The sequence below is a fragment of the Protobothrops mucrosquamatus genome, unplaced genomic scaffold, assembly GCF_001527695.2.
Source record: "Protobothrops mucrosquamatus isolate PMUCROS unplaced genomic scaffold, P.Mucros_1.0 scaffold394, whole genome shotgun sequence".
Taxonomy (NCBI): Eukaryota; Metazoa; Chordata; class Lepidosauria; order Squamata; family Viperidae; genus Protobothrops; species Protobothrops mucrosquamatus.
The window spans coordinates 116,125-134,269 of NW_015386725.1; the positions used below are offsets into that span (position 1 = coordinate 116,125).

The following is an 18,145-nucleotide window of genomic DNA, read 5'->3' on the forward strand; positions in this document are numbered from 1 at the left end:
ACATGTACTAGTAATATGTGCAGTGGTGGGATTCAAATACCTGAACAACCGGTTCTCTTATTGGATGCAGGTCTGGGCCTCCGAGGTCTAGAACGAACTTCCGGAAGTGGCATCCATGCACTTCTGGCAGGCCATTCTAGGCCTGGGAGGCCTCCTCCAGGCCTCCGATGCCTAGAACAGATTTCTGGAAGCAGTGATCATTCAGCCGGTTCTCCAAACTCAGCAAAATTTAGCTACTGGTTCTGCCGAACCGTTGTGAACCGGCTGAATCCCACCACTGAATATGTGGCTACGGCTAGTTTAGGATGACTGTTTGAGTCCAGTCATTAGGAATAACATAATAAATGCTGTCTTCTATTTTCCCCTTTCAGTCAGCTGTTGGTCATGAATATCAATCCAAGCTTTCTAAGCATTGTTCCCAGGTGGATTCGGTTAAAGGCTTTGGTGGCAAGTTTGGTGTACAAGTTGACAGGGTTGACCAGGTAACAGACCTTCCGTGCTTTTAGCATTGTGCACTGTGCACTGTGTTCTTGTGGGCTGTTATATTTTTATGCTGCATGTTTCTCAGCTTTGCTTGAATAACTTTTACAGCCGTTCCCTTTCTGAAAAATTGGTCTGATACTTTATCCCAGTTTCTTGGGTTTATGTTTGCACAAAATAAAGGAAAGAGAGCAGCGAGAAATTTATCGAGTAATCATCTTAAAGCATGATTATAAAATATACTGAATTGTAGATGAAAGACTGATTTGTGACAGTTGTATTGCAAACTGAACCAAGAATGTGTAAATATTTTGTTTTATTTATTTCTCCATTATAGCTATATGCCGCTATGATCAGAATCCGCTCTCTATATAATATAGTGAAATTTGGGAGGGGGGAGACTTTCATTAGAAGATTTAAATTTGTAACATATGTTATACTTACACAGGGAATCTGATATCCTGACAAAGAGAATTTGTGAAATACTTTTTCATAAATCTTTAATGCTTATATATTGATTAGAAACAATAGCTATCACTTTTTAAAAGGTTTGATGAACTGGAGTTGGCAACAGGGTCTATAGGTGCCAGGGCATGGACTGGGGTCCCAAACAATGTCCTCTGATCTAAGCTACAATAATATGACGAGGTAAAAATGGCAGAAAACGCATGTGAATGCTGGGCGCATTTGAAAATGGGGAAGGCCTCAACCATTGTGCACGTTAGCCCCAAATCATAGCTATCTCCTGAAAAGATGCCAGTTCTAGCTTTTATAAATGTGAACTTTTTGTTGAATTATTTTTCTCTGCAGTCTGCTATGGGATTTGAATATCAAGGAAAAACGGAGAAACATGCTTCTCAGAAAGGTAATTCTCACTGAGAAATAATTTGTTCAAAGCATATAAAAGACTTGACAAAATCTGCTCTGGAAATTATTTTATTTAAACACATGCACATATTCATTCCACATGTAGAATAGAAAATTACAACAACACACTGAATAAGATACTTTATCATCATTTGCTTACCGGTTAATTGCTGCATTAATAAAGCCTAGTAAAACACAACCCAATTTTCAGCAAAATAACCTGGAATTAAGGAGAAACTTCCTATCAGTGAGGACAATTAACCAGTGGACCAGCTTGCCTTCAGAAGTTGTAGGTGCTTCATTGCTGGAGGCTTTTAAGAAAAAGACTGGAGAGACACCTGTCTGAAATGGGATAGGGTCTCCTGCTTGAGCAGGGGGTTGGACTAGAAGACCTCCAAGGTCCCTGCCAGCTGTATTCTGATTGATTGATGACACTTACATGGATGCTTAATGTGTGAGCCTATAGAGTGATAGAGCAACAGCAGTTACATGGCTAAAAAACTTAAGCATTCCTGAATGATATCCTTTTGGAATTAATGTTTGGATTGATCACAGTGATACTTAGAATAATAAATCACTGCTTCCTGCATTTTGAAAAGTAGAGCACTAAGGCAGGAAGTGATAAAATAAGCAGAAATTGTGTTGACTTGTTAAGAGTTTATTTGTTATTGGCAATGTAGGTCACAATCCAGATTAGTGATACACATGTAAAGACCTTTAATACTGGCAGAAATTCTGAAGGCATCCTGAAGCTCCTTTGGAGAGTCTCCAAATTCTAGGAGAGTTTACGTACAGTTTAGTACATAGTGGTGCTATCAAATAATAGGATTCAATGGGGATATGGAGCATTTATCGGTGAACTTGATCATAACTCTAGTTTATCAGCAGTGATACCCATTCTTTTGTTCTGCTGCTCCTACAGTCATTTCTGATACATGGTGTATTTTGTTCTCTTCTCAGACTACTCAAGTGGATTTGGTGGGAAGTATGGTGTGCAGGCTGACAGAGTAGACAAGAGTGCCATGGGATTTGATTACCAAGGAAAAACAGAGAAACACGAATCCCAGAAAGGTTTGTTGCTAAGATGATATCTTAGCAAGGTCCTAAATAATTCCTTCTCTTTACAAGACTACAAAGATTCTTCTTGTTTTTATATCTTCATTATCACTTCATTTCTGAGAAGTTAGTTGATGTGGAGATTATTTCTAGCTCTATGTTTTCTGCCTTTGTGGATGCTTATGGAATAGAAGATATTAAAATAGAGTGAGTTCAGTGCATACACAAATATAATCACCCCACAGTCCATTTGACTCTTAACAACATATCATAAGATATAATCCTGATGTAAATCTAACTTGAGAAATAATCAGCCCATCCTAGTGGGTTTAGGCATACTCCTTTCTAATGTATTCTGCTTTTGTTTGACAAAAATAATGGTAATTAACACTGTTGTGGATGCTATCTATAATATTTATTGGAAGAGTCAAATGAGAAAATGCTAGGCAGTTAAAAATATCCTTGTTCTGCCTCTGCAGGAAGTATATTTCAAATTTCATCTTTATCCTAGAGAGAGCATTGAGTCATAACAATTTAATTGAATCCAGTGATACTTGATGTCTTAAGTAAACATTTTCAGATTTGCACTGAAAAAAAATCCTCTCTTCTCTAAATGAAGTAAGATTTTCCTAACAGATATGAATCTATACTCTTATTAGTTTTCTGCTTCCTTCCAAATTTTGTCTGCATTTCTATCAAAAAAAGTGGGAGTTCCACAGGAATTTGAATCATTTTTGCAATCATCTCTTTCATTTTCTGTTCTTGTATATGGGGAAAGTTGTGATTCAAAGTACATTTATACAACTTAGATTATGGCAGATGGCTTTTGCTGCATTCCATTTAGGCAGTTGTCTCCAGAGCATAGACAGTATGCATTTATTGAAGTCTAGTTGTCAATTTTTCTGCCCAAAATGATTTTCATTGCTTTATTATTGTTATACTAGTTTTGAATTAAGCTGAATAGGTAGCTCATATGCATTCATGTATTTTCTGCATGGTTTTTTTTAAACATTTTTAAGGCAAACTTCGAAAAAAATGCATCTTAAGACCACTTTTCAAAGACCAAGAATATTGTGTTCCAGCCTTTCTATTTTCCTTTAGTTATTTGTTTGTTAGCTAGGTTAAATGTTAAAGGAAGCATAACTTCATTCCTGTGAGGTAGTTTGGGCTGAAAGATAGTGACTTTCCTGAAAAAGTCACTCAAAAAATTTATATGACTGAGGGTAGGATTAAGCATGTATCTCTCCATTTCCACTTAGGCACAGTGGTATTTTTTTCTTTTTTCCAAATAGCATTTTCCCCACAAAATAAATCCTATACCTTGTTCTGAATTCTGATACTTCTCAAGCCGAATCACTGGAGCTTGGTACCAGAAATGGGCAGTCTTTTTGCAAACTTATTGGAAGGGATGACAAACCTCTCTACTATAGTGGAACAGGTTTCAAATCATAGAATAGCTTGCTTACTTCTTCCTACTCACTACAAAGGTTCACTTGGAACATGTATTGTTGACTTACCTATGGTCCTAGGCCAGGGATAGGCAACCTTGGCTCTTTTATGACTGGTGGACTTCAACTCCCAGAATTCCTGAGCCAGCATGGCTCAGCTTGGAAACCTCTCCCTTTCCCCTCAGCATGGCTGGCTCAGGAATTCTGGGAGTTGAAGTCCACGAGTCATAAAAGAGCCAAGGTTGCCTACCCCTGTCCTAGGCACATCACTACCCTCCCTTATATGACAGCCAGTTTACAAGACTGTATTCACAGTTTACAAAAACATGTTCATACCCCCTCTTTAGCTGCTCTAGTTTTACTGCATGTATTTCCTTGTTGGACAAGTGCATTTACTGCTACATTGAAAGCATAGTTAGCCATAGTTAAGGGGAAACCAAATTCTGGGTTAATCAGTCTTTAAAATGAGCTTCCTCTATCTTCCTCCAACTGATCCTCAGTCTCATCTCTTGATGACTCACAGCTGAACCTTTTCTCTTTCCATTAAAAATATAATTGGATAAATGATTGTGAGGTTTTTATGGTAATTTTGTTTATCCATTGCCAAGAGTCAGTAAAAGTGAACTGAATCAAGTAGCTATAAATGATAAAAAGTCCAGTGTCTTTAGTCTGTACTATTATGAATGACTATATTTTTTTACTCCCATCTCCAGATTATTCTAGAGGTTTTGGTGGTAAATACGGTGTGGACAAAGAGAAAGTGGATAAAAGTGCTGTTGGCTTTGAATACCAGGGCAAAACTGAAAAACATGAATCACAAAAAGGTTTTTACTTTATTTTATTCCATGAAATTGTTTATGAGTTGACCTTCTTTAAACCTGAAATTGTAATATATCTGCATAAACCAGCGGTTCTCAACCTATGGGTCGCGACCCCATTTGGGGTCGATCAACCATTTCACGGGGGTCACCAAGCAAGGCTGTCTGCCATTTTTTTCCCCTTTTCCGGCGGGTGCCTTACCTCCCTTGAGCTGGGCCAGCTGGTGGTCGACCTGCTCTGTCTCTGCCGCTTGCCAGCTACGCCTCGGCCGGCGCAGGGGGCGGAACCACGCATGTGCGGCGCTCCCGGGCAGGGAAAGTCCTTGACTTACGACCGGTTGGGTAGTCCTCAACTTATGACCGGTTTAGTCCTCGACTTACGACCGGTTTAGTCCTCGACTTACGACCGGTTTAGTCCTCGACTTAGACCGGTTTAGTCCTCGACTTACGACCGGTTTGGGGTCGCGGCATTAAAAAGGTTGAGAACCACTGGCATAAACCAAGGCTTTCAAGTCTTAAATCTACAGACTATTTTATGAAAAACTTTTCCTTCCTTTTTTCTGTTGCAAAAATGTATTTAAGAGATTGTTTGTTACTATCTGCCTCTCCATTTAAAAAAGTCTCCAAGATGACTTAGAACAAGAAAGTCTAGTCAGTTTCTTAAGTAGGGATTGTAGCATAATAAAAATAATGCTAAAACAGAGAACCTTTCAGCTAACTTCATGATGGATCAGAGCCTTCATTTATTGTACATAGTTCAGACTGATATTTTGCTGTCTAGAACAGAGGTCCCCAATCCTTTGGGCACCAGGGACCGGTTGCGTGGAGAGAAGTTTTTCCATGGACCTGACCTGAGGGTGCGTGGTTTTGTGTGCTGCCTGCATCCTGCGGATGGGGCTTTGCTTGTTTGTGCAGACTGGTTGCTAGCATGCCACGGCCAGGTACTGGCCCACGGATCGGGGGTTGGAGACCCCTGGTCTAGAACAGGGGTGGGGAACCTTGGCTCTTTTTATGACTTGTGGACTTCAACTCCCAGAATTCCTGAGCAAGCAAGTCATAAAAGAGCCAAGGTTCCCCACCCTAGTCTAAAAGAACATTGAGACTATATGTTTCATAATTTGATGTAGCAAATGCCTGCTGGTCTTTAACATCCAGCATAAACAGCAGCTACTAATAAGTTTGTTTGCTTTGATTTACAAGAATCTGCCTTTATGGATTACTGATTTAAGTTAAACAATTAACTGTATTTAGACATCATACTAAGCCACAGTTTGTTAAATAAGCCAGAGTCAGTCTTGCAAAGTCATCATAGTTTGTTTAGATAATTCTTGGGGGGGGGTGTTGTCTCCCTCCCTTTTTTAGCTGTATCTGCCTTGAGCTTCTGTAATTGGAAAGACTTGAACAGGACCCAAAAGTCAACTGAGCCAGGAAATCAAAAGCAAACCAAATGCCAAGGCTTGCATATTATGTTTAATCTCTATTGAAGTTATTAGGTTATTAATGGACCGTAGTTTCAGAATATAATTTTCTCTCTAAAACATCTTGTGGTTTATTCATTGATTCCATTCACTCATCCTATTCATACCAAGCTACTGTACATATGATTTAGCTTTATATGTAAACCAAACAATTACTTTGTAAATATGCTCTAATTATACTTTTGAATACATGGGTTTTTGTTATTTAACATGTATTAATAACCTTCACCACCATTATTTGGTTGAAAAACAAATTAGGATTGATTATATGATCTAATTCAGGGGTAGGCAACCTTGGCTCGTTTATGACTCGTGGACTTCAACTCCCAGAATTCCTGAGCCAGCCATGCTGGCTCAGGAATTCTGGGAGTTGAAGTCCACGAGTCATAAACGAGCCAAGGTTGCCTACCCCTGATCTAATTACTCATAAGCCTTTCAAAGGCAACATTGTAGATCAAAATTGCTAGGGGTGTATATTCCAATAGTTAAGTCTGAATCCAATGAATGCTTAGGATTACAACCTTAGCATATAACTTTTTTTTTTTAGTATTTTCTTTCTTTCTCTCTTGTTTCTAGGTGTTATCCATATATTTATTTTTTTGACTTTTATCCTGCCTTTATTACTTTATAAGCAACTCAAGGTGGCAAATATATATAATATTCCTTTCCACAACAACAATCTTGTGAGGTGGGTTTGGCTGAGAGTTAGTGACTGGTCCAAAGACTTTGGATTTCTTGCTGTTTTCTTTTGGGTTAAAAACAAGAGCAAAAAAACCTCACTTAAAATGACTTCTTAGACAAAAATCAGATCCAAATAACATCTTGTAATGTTTTCTTTACATAGACTATACAAAAGGTTTTGGTGGAAAGTTTGGCATACAGACTGACAGACAGGATAAATGTGCCCTTGGCTGGGACCACCAGGAAAAAGTGCAGTTGCACGAATCTCAAAAAGGTACACTTATATATAAGCTTCGCATGCATCATTGGGCATAACATTTTATAGTTAAAACAGAAATAGGTAAATAAAAATGGCTAATTGGTACTGCATGCAGTTGCTTGTGCATAGCTGCTCACTTTAATTTTCCTGGAATTCTAGAATGGGAGGGGGGAATAGGATTGTAATCAGAAAGGGGAAATTTAATCTTAATTTGTTTAAAACAGAAGGGGAGAGCTATTCAGTTGTTGAATTATCTTTCCCAGCCTTTATTTAAAGATTTGAAAATAGGGCTTCCTTACTCATTTGGCAATAGAGTAGTATCAGCGGTAAGAATTGAGTAAGCCTATTTTACACAAAACGCAGCTTGTTCATGAGCAGCTATTTACAGGCAATCTTCAAGTTATGATTATTCATTTAATAACTGTTGGAAGTTATGATCGTCCTGAAAAAAAGTGATTTAATGACTGGTCCTTGCACTTACAATTGCCGCAGCGTCCCTGTGTGGTCACATGATCCAAATTCAGGTATTTGGCAACCAATATGCATTTACATCCTGAGGTCATGTGATCACCACTTGCAGTCTTCCTAGCTGGTTTCTGACCAGCGAAATCAATGGGAGAAGCTGCATTCACTTAATGACCGCGCAGTGATTCATTTAACAACCACAACAAAAAAGATCATACATTAGGTGCAACTCACTTAATGGCTGCCTCACGTAGCGACAGAATTTCCAGTACCTTTACAGTCCAGACAATTTATTCTGACGGGGATTGTGTGTGTATTTTAAATTTGCACTGAACCATGATTAAAAGTGAGTAGTCTGAAATAAACTGTAATTTGTTTAGTGTATCTGGCATATTACACATTGATTAAATGTGTGTTTGTGTCTCTGTGTTATATTCCACGCCTGAATATAAATGCAGAATTTATATTCAGGTTTGTAACTACTATATATTGTGTGTGAAGATAACCATTTCGTGTCAGACTGCATGATTCTTAACGTTTTGAGGGACTGTTAAACTTCAGATGATGGTAAAGTGGAGTGGGGAGTAATTGCATGTCTGAATGCTTTCCTCTTTCACAATGTGCCTGTGGGAAATGAGCATATGAGAGAAAGTTCAAAAAACATCTCCTGCTATGCTGGATGTGTGAATGTTGTGTGTATACTTAATAGCAAGAAACACTTCAATTTGCAATTACTGTAAGCTCCGACATGAAATTATACAATCTAAAAAAGTCTATACTTTAGGATATTTTTCAAAATTTAACATCTAGAGGTAATAACCTCTTTGCAGACAAACCTTTTCCTACCTCTTTCCACAACTGTTTTTAACAAGTTTTTTAGCTCGTGTATTCTGCGTCTAAACATGTTCCTCTTTTCCCCGTCCCGTTCCTTCCCTTGGCTTCCCCCCCCTCCCCTTATCCTTATATACTGAATTTCTCAGATTATAAGAGTGGTTTCGGAGGGAAATTTGGTGTTCAAACCGAAAGGCAGGACCCATCAGCTGTGGGGTTTGACTACAAGGAGAAACTAGCGAAGCACGAGTCACAACAAGGCAGAGTTTCCACTTCTAACTCTTATCCAGTACAGTCATTTCTAACCCAGACCTAAGCTGCTCATTGCAAAGCCCTATACAACGCATGGCAACTTTAATTTCTTCTTCCTTTGCAAATACAGCAGGGAAATAATTAAGTGACCTTCAGTTACCTTAATCCTGTATGTCATGAATGACAGTGCATCATCCCATCTAATTGTGCTGCTTGGTGTTCATTCCAGCAAACTTTGGGGGTGCTCAATACCGTGTATATTTTTAATCACACAACTTACTTCCTTTCCATATCCTGGCCAGTAAATCCTTTGGCTCCTATTTCTTTAGCACACAAGTCCAGATTTCTTTACTAGTTACAGAAAATTATTATAAAATTGGTTTCAAAATGAAAATACAAAATCCCCTTGCCAAGGTTAGTACTGAGGTTGATGATATAGCTATACGTAATATGATAATGATTATAGAATGATTTTAACTTTTTTCCATTAGAAATATACCTGAGCTGGCAGCTAGATAAGAACTTTCTGTTTGAGTAATAACTTGCTTCATGCAGTGTATTCGTTAACATGAACGCATCTGGAATTATTGTAACATTAACATTTTAGGTAAATACACTTAATTCCAGTTTTTCACATTTCTCTCACAAAAACGTGTATCTATGTAATATATGTGTGCATTGCGTCTGTCTGTAAAATTAGCCAAAATAAGCAGGAGATAAAAAAAAAAGTTTTAATACTTGATTCATCCTTGTGTTTTTTTATGTTGTATGTCCAGCACAAACATGTTTGTCCAGCATTTAAATGAATTCTTGTTGGCAATCTTTAAAAACATAACATGGCCATTATTTTTAAATCCTTAAGACAGTCACAATACTTGTTCTTTTTAAGTAAGCAGCATGTAATACCTTGACATAGTGGCCTTCGTGAAGATGCAGAATGTCTGACTTAAATCTCTCCTCTAACAATGTGCACTGCGGATGTGGCTTGAGGGAGGGAGAGCACCTCCTTCTTTGCTCGGATCTGATTTCATTTGAGCCAATGAATGCGGAAGCATGTTTTATCCTGCTGTCACTTGCATACTTGCCGATGCTTTGGGACCCTCGGAATATGTACTCTCTTTTTTTTCCTTTTTTTTTTTGCATCTACTTATTTTGTATTTTGGCTTGGCTGCGCTCACTGTGTACTTTGTGCATGAACCCCTTTTTGATAACCACTGAGAGAGAAGCATTTACAATAAATCATTTTTGTTCTGTTTTTAGATTATTCTAAAGGATTTGGTGGAAAGTATGGCGTGCAGAAAGATCGGATGGACAAGGTATTGAATTAAATGAGTTATGGGATTAGAATTCTCCACTAACACTAAACATCATTCCGCTATCGTAAAGCATACTTTCTCTGAAGACATTCTTGTCTTGTTGAGGAGGACTGTGCAGTCTACAGAAAAGATTGCAAAGAAGTGCTTCAGACCTCACATAGGGCCAGCTCCTCTCTACTGTTCAATAAATCATGCAGGTTTTTTTTTTAAAGTTCCTATGTTCAAAACTAAAAAAAAAAGAAAAAGACACAGCTGCTTTAATGAACCAAATGAGTATAGCAGCCTATTTAATACAGACCACAAAGCAGCAAACCCTTTAGGTACGTGTGCAAGAATGAAAAAAGATGGGCTGTTTTAATGAGTAGCAGGAAGTTGCTCTGGTTCTGAACCCTTGCATGTCATTTTTCAAGTGTGCACAGCCCTTTTACACAGTTTATTAAGATTTTTGTTTTATAGCAGAAACCTGGACAGTTTAATGCAAGTGTGAAAAGAAAAGGAACAATTGGCTAGCAGGAATCATAGAATAACAGAGTTGGAATAGGCCACGGAGTCCTGCTCCTGTTCAAAGCACAGATGCAGTTAAAACATTTCCAATAGCATGTGGTATGTAGGTATGGTTATATGTGTGTATATGTGTAGGTGTGGTTATATATGTGTAGGGCGAGTGAATATGTGGATGGAAACTAATCAAGGAGAGAAGCAACCTAGAACTAAGGAGAAATTTCCTGACAGTGAGAACAATTAACCAGTGGGTACGGCTTGCCTTCAGAAGTTTGGTTCCTACTTTATTGGTGGCTTTTAATAAGAGACTGGACAGCCACTTATCTGGAATGGTATAGGCCGGGTCTGCTGCTTGAGCAGAGGGTTGGACTAGAAAACCTCCAACTCTGTTGTTCTGTTGTGTGTCTGTGTATATATACAGTATATACATATTACAGTTTTAGTGCAGCTTTCCCAGTTAAGAGGAAGGTTGGAATATGCACCTCTTTCTGTCTTGTATAAATTCATTTCAGAATGTCTTGAGAACAACTTGTGTATCTGAGTTACCTATGATGTAGAAGTAAATGTTGTGGTTTGTCTAAGGAATTTATTTTTGTACCTTTATGTCAGTGTTTCTCACCCTTAGTAAGTTTAAGATGTGTGAACTTCGAATTCTAAAACTCTCCAACCAGCAAGGTTGGAGGTCCATGCATCTTAAAGTTGCCAATGTCGAGGAACACTGCTTTGTATGAATTGGGTTCCCTTTTCTTGTATTGATAGAATGCATCCTCTTTCGAAGATATTGAGAAATTGTCTTCAACATACCAGAAGACCAAACCAGTGGAAGCTGGTAAGATCCCCCCCCTTTCATATTTTATTTTATTATATAATTGAGTTTCCTTTAACCTTTTAAAAAACCTCAGGGCTCTCATTATATCAGCAAAGAGCTGAAATGTCTAGCTTTTAAAGTTTGGGTGAAAGAAACAGAAGTCAAGTAGCCATCTAATATAATTGTTTTCTGCCTACAATCCCTAGAGAGAAGGGCTATTATTTAAACCAAATGTGTCAGCCTATCTTTAGTCCTATATTTGGAGCTATCTTTCATTTTCTAATTTAAATCAATAACTAGGCAAGCCGTGGCCCTTTGGCTCATCATTTCAGAGATACTTCCTTACCTAAACAAAGAAACAAAGTGACCATGGGCAAAAAATCAGTGGGATGGTGGGAGTAACTTTGGCTTCCCCATTGAATTTCCTTGTGAGAAACTGGCAGTGAGCATCAGAAATCTCCCTCCTCTCCCCTTCCTAGTAGGCAGGGCAGGGGGGAAGTGAGAGGTTGGACAAGTGGCCAGGAAGCTGTCATTGAAAATGAGGATCACGTGACTGCAAAAGCGCAGTGGCGGCACTGAAGCACCCTGACCCCTCTGAAGCAGCCACAATTTCTCCAAATTTCAGAATAATAGGTCCCAGCGGTCTGTAAGGTAGCCTCTTTGAGTTAGCTTTGTTGACAAAGTTTCCCCCAATTGAAGGTGGCAGGATACAAGCGCTTTAGTAATATATAGATGGACTCAGTTTAAGCTTTCAGCTGATCATATTTTGTGGCAGGGAGGTTGAATTGAGTTACCTTCCTTAGCAACTTGCGATCTTTTATAAACACAGATAGTTTGTAGTCTGACCAGTACGCTAAATAATTAGTCTAGATTTTGAGAGTAAGCGATTGGGAATCGTTTCTGAAGATTTGTGGGGGGGAAAAATGGCTTGTCGGGTAATCCTTTTCATATTGTGAACCATTACAGCAAATGCCAAAACAAGCAACATCAGAGCTAACTTTGAAAATCTAGCTAAGGACAAAGAACAAGAAGATAGAAGAAAGGCGGAAATTGAAAGAGCTCAAAGGATGGCCCAGGACAAGGAGGAACAAGAAGAGGCTAGGAGGGCAATCGAAGTTGGTGAAATTCATACTTTTGTTTTTCTATCTCACCATCTCTTCCCCCCCCCCCTTCCCACCTTCATTGGTTGCACCATTGCAAGCGTAGATTCTGAGAGAATAAAATCAAGATAAGTATACGTGTATGGTACGTGTGTCAGCTTTCTTTAAAAGTTCCCTTATGTAACCAAGTAGTAATTATTCTAAGACTCTTTAAGTTATGGATTGTAGAAGAGTTACGAGAATACAGTAGTCCTTGACTTACAAAAGGTTGTTTAGTGACCTTTTGAAGTTACAATGGCATTGAAAAAAGTGATTTATGATCAGTTTTCACTCTTACAATCATTGCAGCATCCCCATGGTCACATTATCAAATTCAGGTGCTAATTAGTCTGGATTTTGAGAGTAAATGATTGGGAATCATTTCTGAAGATTTGTGAAAATCTGATGTATGGCCAGCCAGTGGCCAGCTCTCTGAATATGACATTCAGGGTAGATTCAATCAGAGATGCTGTTTCATGTTAGATAAATGAACCTTTATTTTTTGCTTGAGTCTTGTATAAATGCTATAGTAAATCTTTGTTAAATTCCACTTTTATATGAAGGAGAATTTTATAGTAACATCTTGAGGAGAGGGAAGCCTTTGCCGTGCAAGCAGTAGATCTGTTCTCTTTCAACAAATGTCTGCCTTTAACATTGGCCTTCCTGTTATGAACAAAGAAAAGCAGCTGTACTGCCTATGTGGATAGCATGATCTGTCATAGAGACAGATCTGTAGCCTGCGGGAAAGGCGTTCATATTCCTAACTCTATAGCTCTAGTGGCATTTATTTGTTTATTTGTTTGAATCCTGCCTTTGTTATTATAAATAATTCAAGGCGGCAAATGTGTCCAATACACCTTCCTCCTATTTTCCCCACAACAACAACCATGTGAGATGGACTGGGTGAGAAAGAGTGACTGGCCCAAAGTCACCCAGCTGGCTTTCATGCCTGCAGTGAGACTCGAACTCATGGTCTCTGGTTTCTAATCTGGTATCTTAACCCCCTAGACCAGGGGTAGGCAACCTCGGCTCTTTTATGACTCATGGACTTCAACTCCCAGAATTCCTGAGTCAGCTATGGAGTTGAAGTCCATGAGTAATAAAAGAGCCGAGGTTGCCTATCCCTGCCCTAGACCAAACTGGCTATTATATATAATATTATATTTGTTACATTATTGTCATTAAGATATACAGTATACTAATATATTATGCATAGGATCTTTAGCCAGGACATTTATATTATTGTACTCCTGTTGGATTCTGTTAAATTGTTGACCCCCAGAAAGTGTCATAAGACTAGTCCTCACAGGTAAAGGTAGGGGAAGTATTAGCTCCACTCCGGTAGAATATGGTGAGCTTTGATATTTTGAGTTACATGCCTGGTAACCTTCTGAGGTAGATTTACTGTAAAATATGTGGAGTCTGCCGGAAAAGATGTACTAAATTTGTTGAAGGGAGATGAATGCTATCTTCTCTATAGTAATTTTGCTTCGTGAAAAATAACATGGCTTTGTCCTTCCCCCAAATTGGCACTTTTATTTATTTACATGCTGAGCTGCAGGGAAAAAGTCATTTCAGTCAAAGAAAGAGAAAAGCAACCTGTTAGTTCCATGTATAGTTTTAATTAAGAAATATTTTAAATTATTGCTCCTCAATGGCTACCTCTTTAGAATGTATTTAAGACATGAAAGGCATCCTAAAGATAATCTGGAGGAAATTGCAGGCAGTCTTTTGCAGCATGGACTATCTTGTGCCACCCACACCGTCTCTTTGAGACATTAATGTAAAATTAAATTCCATGTCTGCTATATATTATATGCACTCTATGTAACACAATGCGCAAGTACTCTAATGGCTTAATTTACCTCACACATTCTCTGATAAAAGTGGAAAATAATAATCCTCAACTCTGATGTCAACAAGACAGGAGGAAGATTTATAGACTTGATTCATAAAATGTTTCCATGAGCTTATATGTCATATTTATAGTCTGCCTTCTCTTCCAAGAGGTTGGGTCCGTGGGCAGTTTATCAGTACTTAAATGTGTGATGTTTCATGGACATACGTTAAAATACAGGTAGTCCTTGACTTATGACCATAACTGGGACTGCAGTTTCAATTGCTAAACGATATGTTCCTTTGACAAATGATCAGACCTGATTTTACGGCAATTTTTTACCACATTAAATGAAACACTGCTGTTAAGCAACTGACGGTCATTAAGTGAATCACATGGTCATTAAGTAAATCCAGCTTCCCCAATTGACTTTGTCAGAAGCCATCTGGGAAGGTGGCAAATCACAATCACAGCGCAAGATGCCCAGCTCTCGTAAATGCAAGCCAGTCGCCAAGCACCTGAATTGCAATCCCAGGAGTGTGACGGTGGTTGTAACTTTGAGGCCATCATAACTTCGAATCATCATTTAATGAACAATTGTAAGTTGAGGACTACTTGTATGAGCTTGAAGTTTGATTTTTGATTTCTAGCTAAGAGTACAACATCCTTGGTTTCAGAAAAATGAATAAGAAAGGAGATACTCCCAGTGCAATTACATGTTATGGAGTCCTCAGAGAAAGGCCGTGGTGGAGGAAGAAACGCATGAACCATCTCATTCCAAGTAACAGAATTGGGATGGGAAACCCAATAATGGCATCTCATGAGCAACCTAGGCACCTGTAAGAAGCCATGATGAAGTCATTGTACAAATAACATAAATTACAATTACCCTCATTCCCAGCTTGATGACTGTAGCTCTCGAGGTGGTTTCCCTGCCTCAGATATTTCTTCTCACCATTGTAGTCCTATCATGAAGAACTGAAAACAACTTGCAGCAGTAACCTGGGTAATCATAATCCAAGGTAATACTTCCTGCATATTGGTTACCTTCAATTTTAGTCTTCTGCACCGTGAACGCATATCCTCAAATAACTATGATTAAGTTGGACCCTCTGCAGCCAGTTGGTTTTTCATCATCTCTACCTACCTTGTGCATATTGATGTATGTTTAAATTACATAATAGTGTTTGCAAATCATACCTTGTTTTTTTCTTTTTTTTTAAAAGGAGAAAGGCAAACCCAAGAAACCGAACCCTACTGAATCTCTAGCTCCACAACCAGTGGAAGAAAAAGTGCCATCGAGTGTGATCTACGAGGTTGGTTTGGTTATTTCAATGTCAGAGTCCTTTTTCCAAGGCATTTTGTCTAGCATATTGATGGCATTCCCTTCTTCCAGTAAAATCACAAACAAAACGGGTAAATCCATTTTAACAGGTTGCCCTGATACAATTGTGAGTTGGAAAAGCTACAATTGTTAGATAATTTAACCATGTAACAGATATCTGTCAATCAATCATCTTATCTATATCAGGCTTGACTGGTTATACATAACAATATGGTAAGAGAAGCCCATAATGCAGATGGGGTAAAGTAAGGTGTACATTTTGTATGCCGGGATATCAGGCGATAATAGGAAGAACTTTTCCTGAGCCCTCAAATGTGCTGCTAATCAGGTTGGGTACTCCAGCATGAAATGCACAAACCATCTCTGTTATTTATTTATATCTGTTAGGCAGCCCAACCCTGTTTTGAGTACCTTCCTAAAGATTGAAGACAGACCCAGAGACGTCGTGTTATGGTTTCCCCCACCCAAACCCATTCACATAGTGTAGGGACTCTCAGCACGGTTTGCTATATCTGAGAGACCCAGTTGGAGACCCCATAAATTTCCCTAAAATCTTTCTGGGTGGTCCTCCAAGATGTGTCCAAAATGGTCAAACAGTAATTTTTAAAGTGACGGAAGGGAAAGAACTATGCAAAGCAGTCTTAACGTTAAATTAATTTAAAGTTAATTAATGTCACATTCCAGATGAAATCAAATGTAGTTTTTTTGCCCCAGCTTACCCAGCTTTTGGGAATAGTGCATGGCGCCCTATTACTGTGTTTTAATAGATCAGAGTGGATAATGTTCATAATCAAATACTTTCAAGAACGGTGAATTGCAAGTGACATATCATAGAAAGTAGCTCACTTCAGGAGCAGCAGGGAACTTCTTGATAAATTCTTCTTGATGTCTCGCATAATGCTTGCTTTTATTTGCGTAGGATGCTGCCTCCTTCGAATCTGGTTACAAGAGTTCCAGTGCAAATCCTTCAGATGTACACGAGCCAGAACAGGAGAGCAAAGCTGAAGAATCTGACTATCAAGAAGCAGTTAGCCAGAGAGAGCCAGCCTATGAATCGGGAGCCGTGTATGAAGAGGCTGCAGTAGGAAATCAGTATCAAGCAGGTGAAACAGCTTCTCTTTCACTTCTGAATCTTTGGGTAACTCCATGTTGCTCTAGGACAGTGGTTCTCAACCTTTTTAATGCCGCGACCCCCAACCGGTCGTAAGTCGAGGACTAAACCGGTCGTAAGTCGAGGACTAAACCGGTCGTAAGTCAAGGACTAAACCGGTCGTAAGTCGAGGACTACCCAACCGGTTGTAAGTCGAGGACTTTCACTGCCCGGGAGTGCCGCGCATGCGTGGTTCCGCTCCCTGTGCCGGCCGAGGCGTAGCTGGTAAGCGGCAGAGACGGAGCAGGCCGACCACCAGCTGGCCCAGCCCACGGTAGGTAAGGCACCCGCCGGAAAAGGGGGAAAAAATGGCGGACAAAAAAATGGCAGACAGCCTTGCTTGGTGACCCCCGTGAAATGGTCGATCGACCCCAAATGGGGTCACGACCCATAGGTTGAGAACCGCTGCTCTAGGATTTGATCACATGGGTCTGGCCAGTTTCTGAGGCAAACTCAACATGCTAGGTTAAACTGCTTGGAGGCAAGGGGCAAGATAGAAATGTTCAGAAGCAAAATAGGCTGAAAATGAGAAAATAAAACCTTACTCTCAATTTTTCACTTGGTTGCTGGCTCGATATAGGTGAATCAATGCTTCTGAAGTCATTAGCAACACAAATAAGTGGTTGAAAGTAAGCCTCTCAAGGAGCCATGGAACTTAACAAAGAGTAAATTGTTGAGGGTGCTGCTTAACTAGCAGTTCCCAATGGGTGCAATAAAAATGCCAATATTATATTGATGACTCCTCAGCATTCAGTCTAATTATACCACTAGGAAGACCTTCATAAATGCCAGATCAAGTAGATGATTTGAAAGTCCTATAGTGAAACATATTTTTTTTTTTAGATGAAACTGCTTATGAATATGAAAATGACCTTGGCATAACAGCTATAGCCCTTTATGATTATCAGGCTGGTAAGTAACACAACAGCTAGTTTTACAGTTCTAGTTCAGAACATATTTAGCCTCTGATTTCTACAGAATTGTTTAAATTTATTCTGTGAGCTAGAAGTCTACACTCTCCCAAATAACCTTTTTCTGGATTTTCTGAAAAAAATTAAAACGGTAGCAGCAACACTATTAATGGCACCAGTTGACTTTGGGATGTGCTGCATATATCCTCCTGGGCTACTTGCTAATTGGAACCAAGAAAATATCTGTTTAATTGCAGTGTTCATGTCCGTTCATCATGCTTTCATTAAGAGCTGCTTCTGTAGCATTTTTTTATAGGTAATCCTCGTCTTAACAACCATTCATTTAGCAACCATTCAAAGCTGAAACATCACTGGGAAAAGTGACTTGCAACCAGCCCTCGCACTTAGGACTGTTGCAGCATCCCCACGGTCACGTGATCCAAATTTGGCAACCAGCTTGTATTTATGACGACCGCAGTCTCTCGAAGGTCACATGAGCCCCA

General features: G+C 39.1%; 1 protein-coding gene across 2 annotated transcripts in view; it reads left to right on the top strand.

Moving 5' to 3' along the window:
• The window catches only part of CTTN (cortactin), a 34,706-nt gene that overhangs the window by 13,813 nt on the left and 2,748 nt on the right, over nt 1-18,145 (top strand). Inside the window, exons 5-16 of one of the 2 annotated variants that reach the window (XM_015816009.1) lie at nt 372-482; nt 1,291-1,345; nt 2,308-2,418; nt 4,565-4,675; nt 6,992-7,102; nt 8,533-8,643; nt 9,896-9,951; nt 11,212-11,281; nt 12,227-12,375; nt 15,463-15,552; nt 16,501-16,684; nt 17,575-17,643. In XM_015816009.1, the coding sequence (XP_015671495.1) occupies nt 372-482; nt 1,291-1,345; nt 2,308-2,418; nt 4,565-4,675; nt 6,992-7,102; nt 8,533-8,643; nt 9,896-9,951; nt 11,212-11,281; nt 12,227-12,375; nt 15,463-15,552; nt 16,501-16,684; nt 17,575-17,643 (1,228 nt within the window). The remainder of the gene's footprint in view (nt 1-371; nt 483-1,290; nt 1,346-2,307; nt 2,419-4,564; nt 4,676-6,991; nt 7,103-8,532; nt 8,644-9,895; nt 9,952-11,211; nt 11,282-12,226; nt 12,376-15,462; nt 15,553-16,500; nt 16,685-17,574; nt 17,644-18,145) is intronic. The other variant, XM_015816008.1, reaches the window with a different exon arrangement.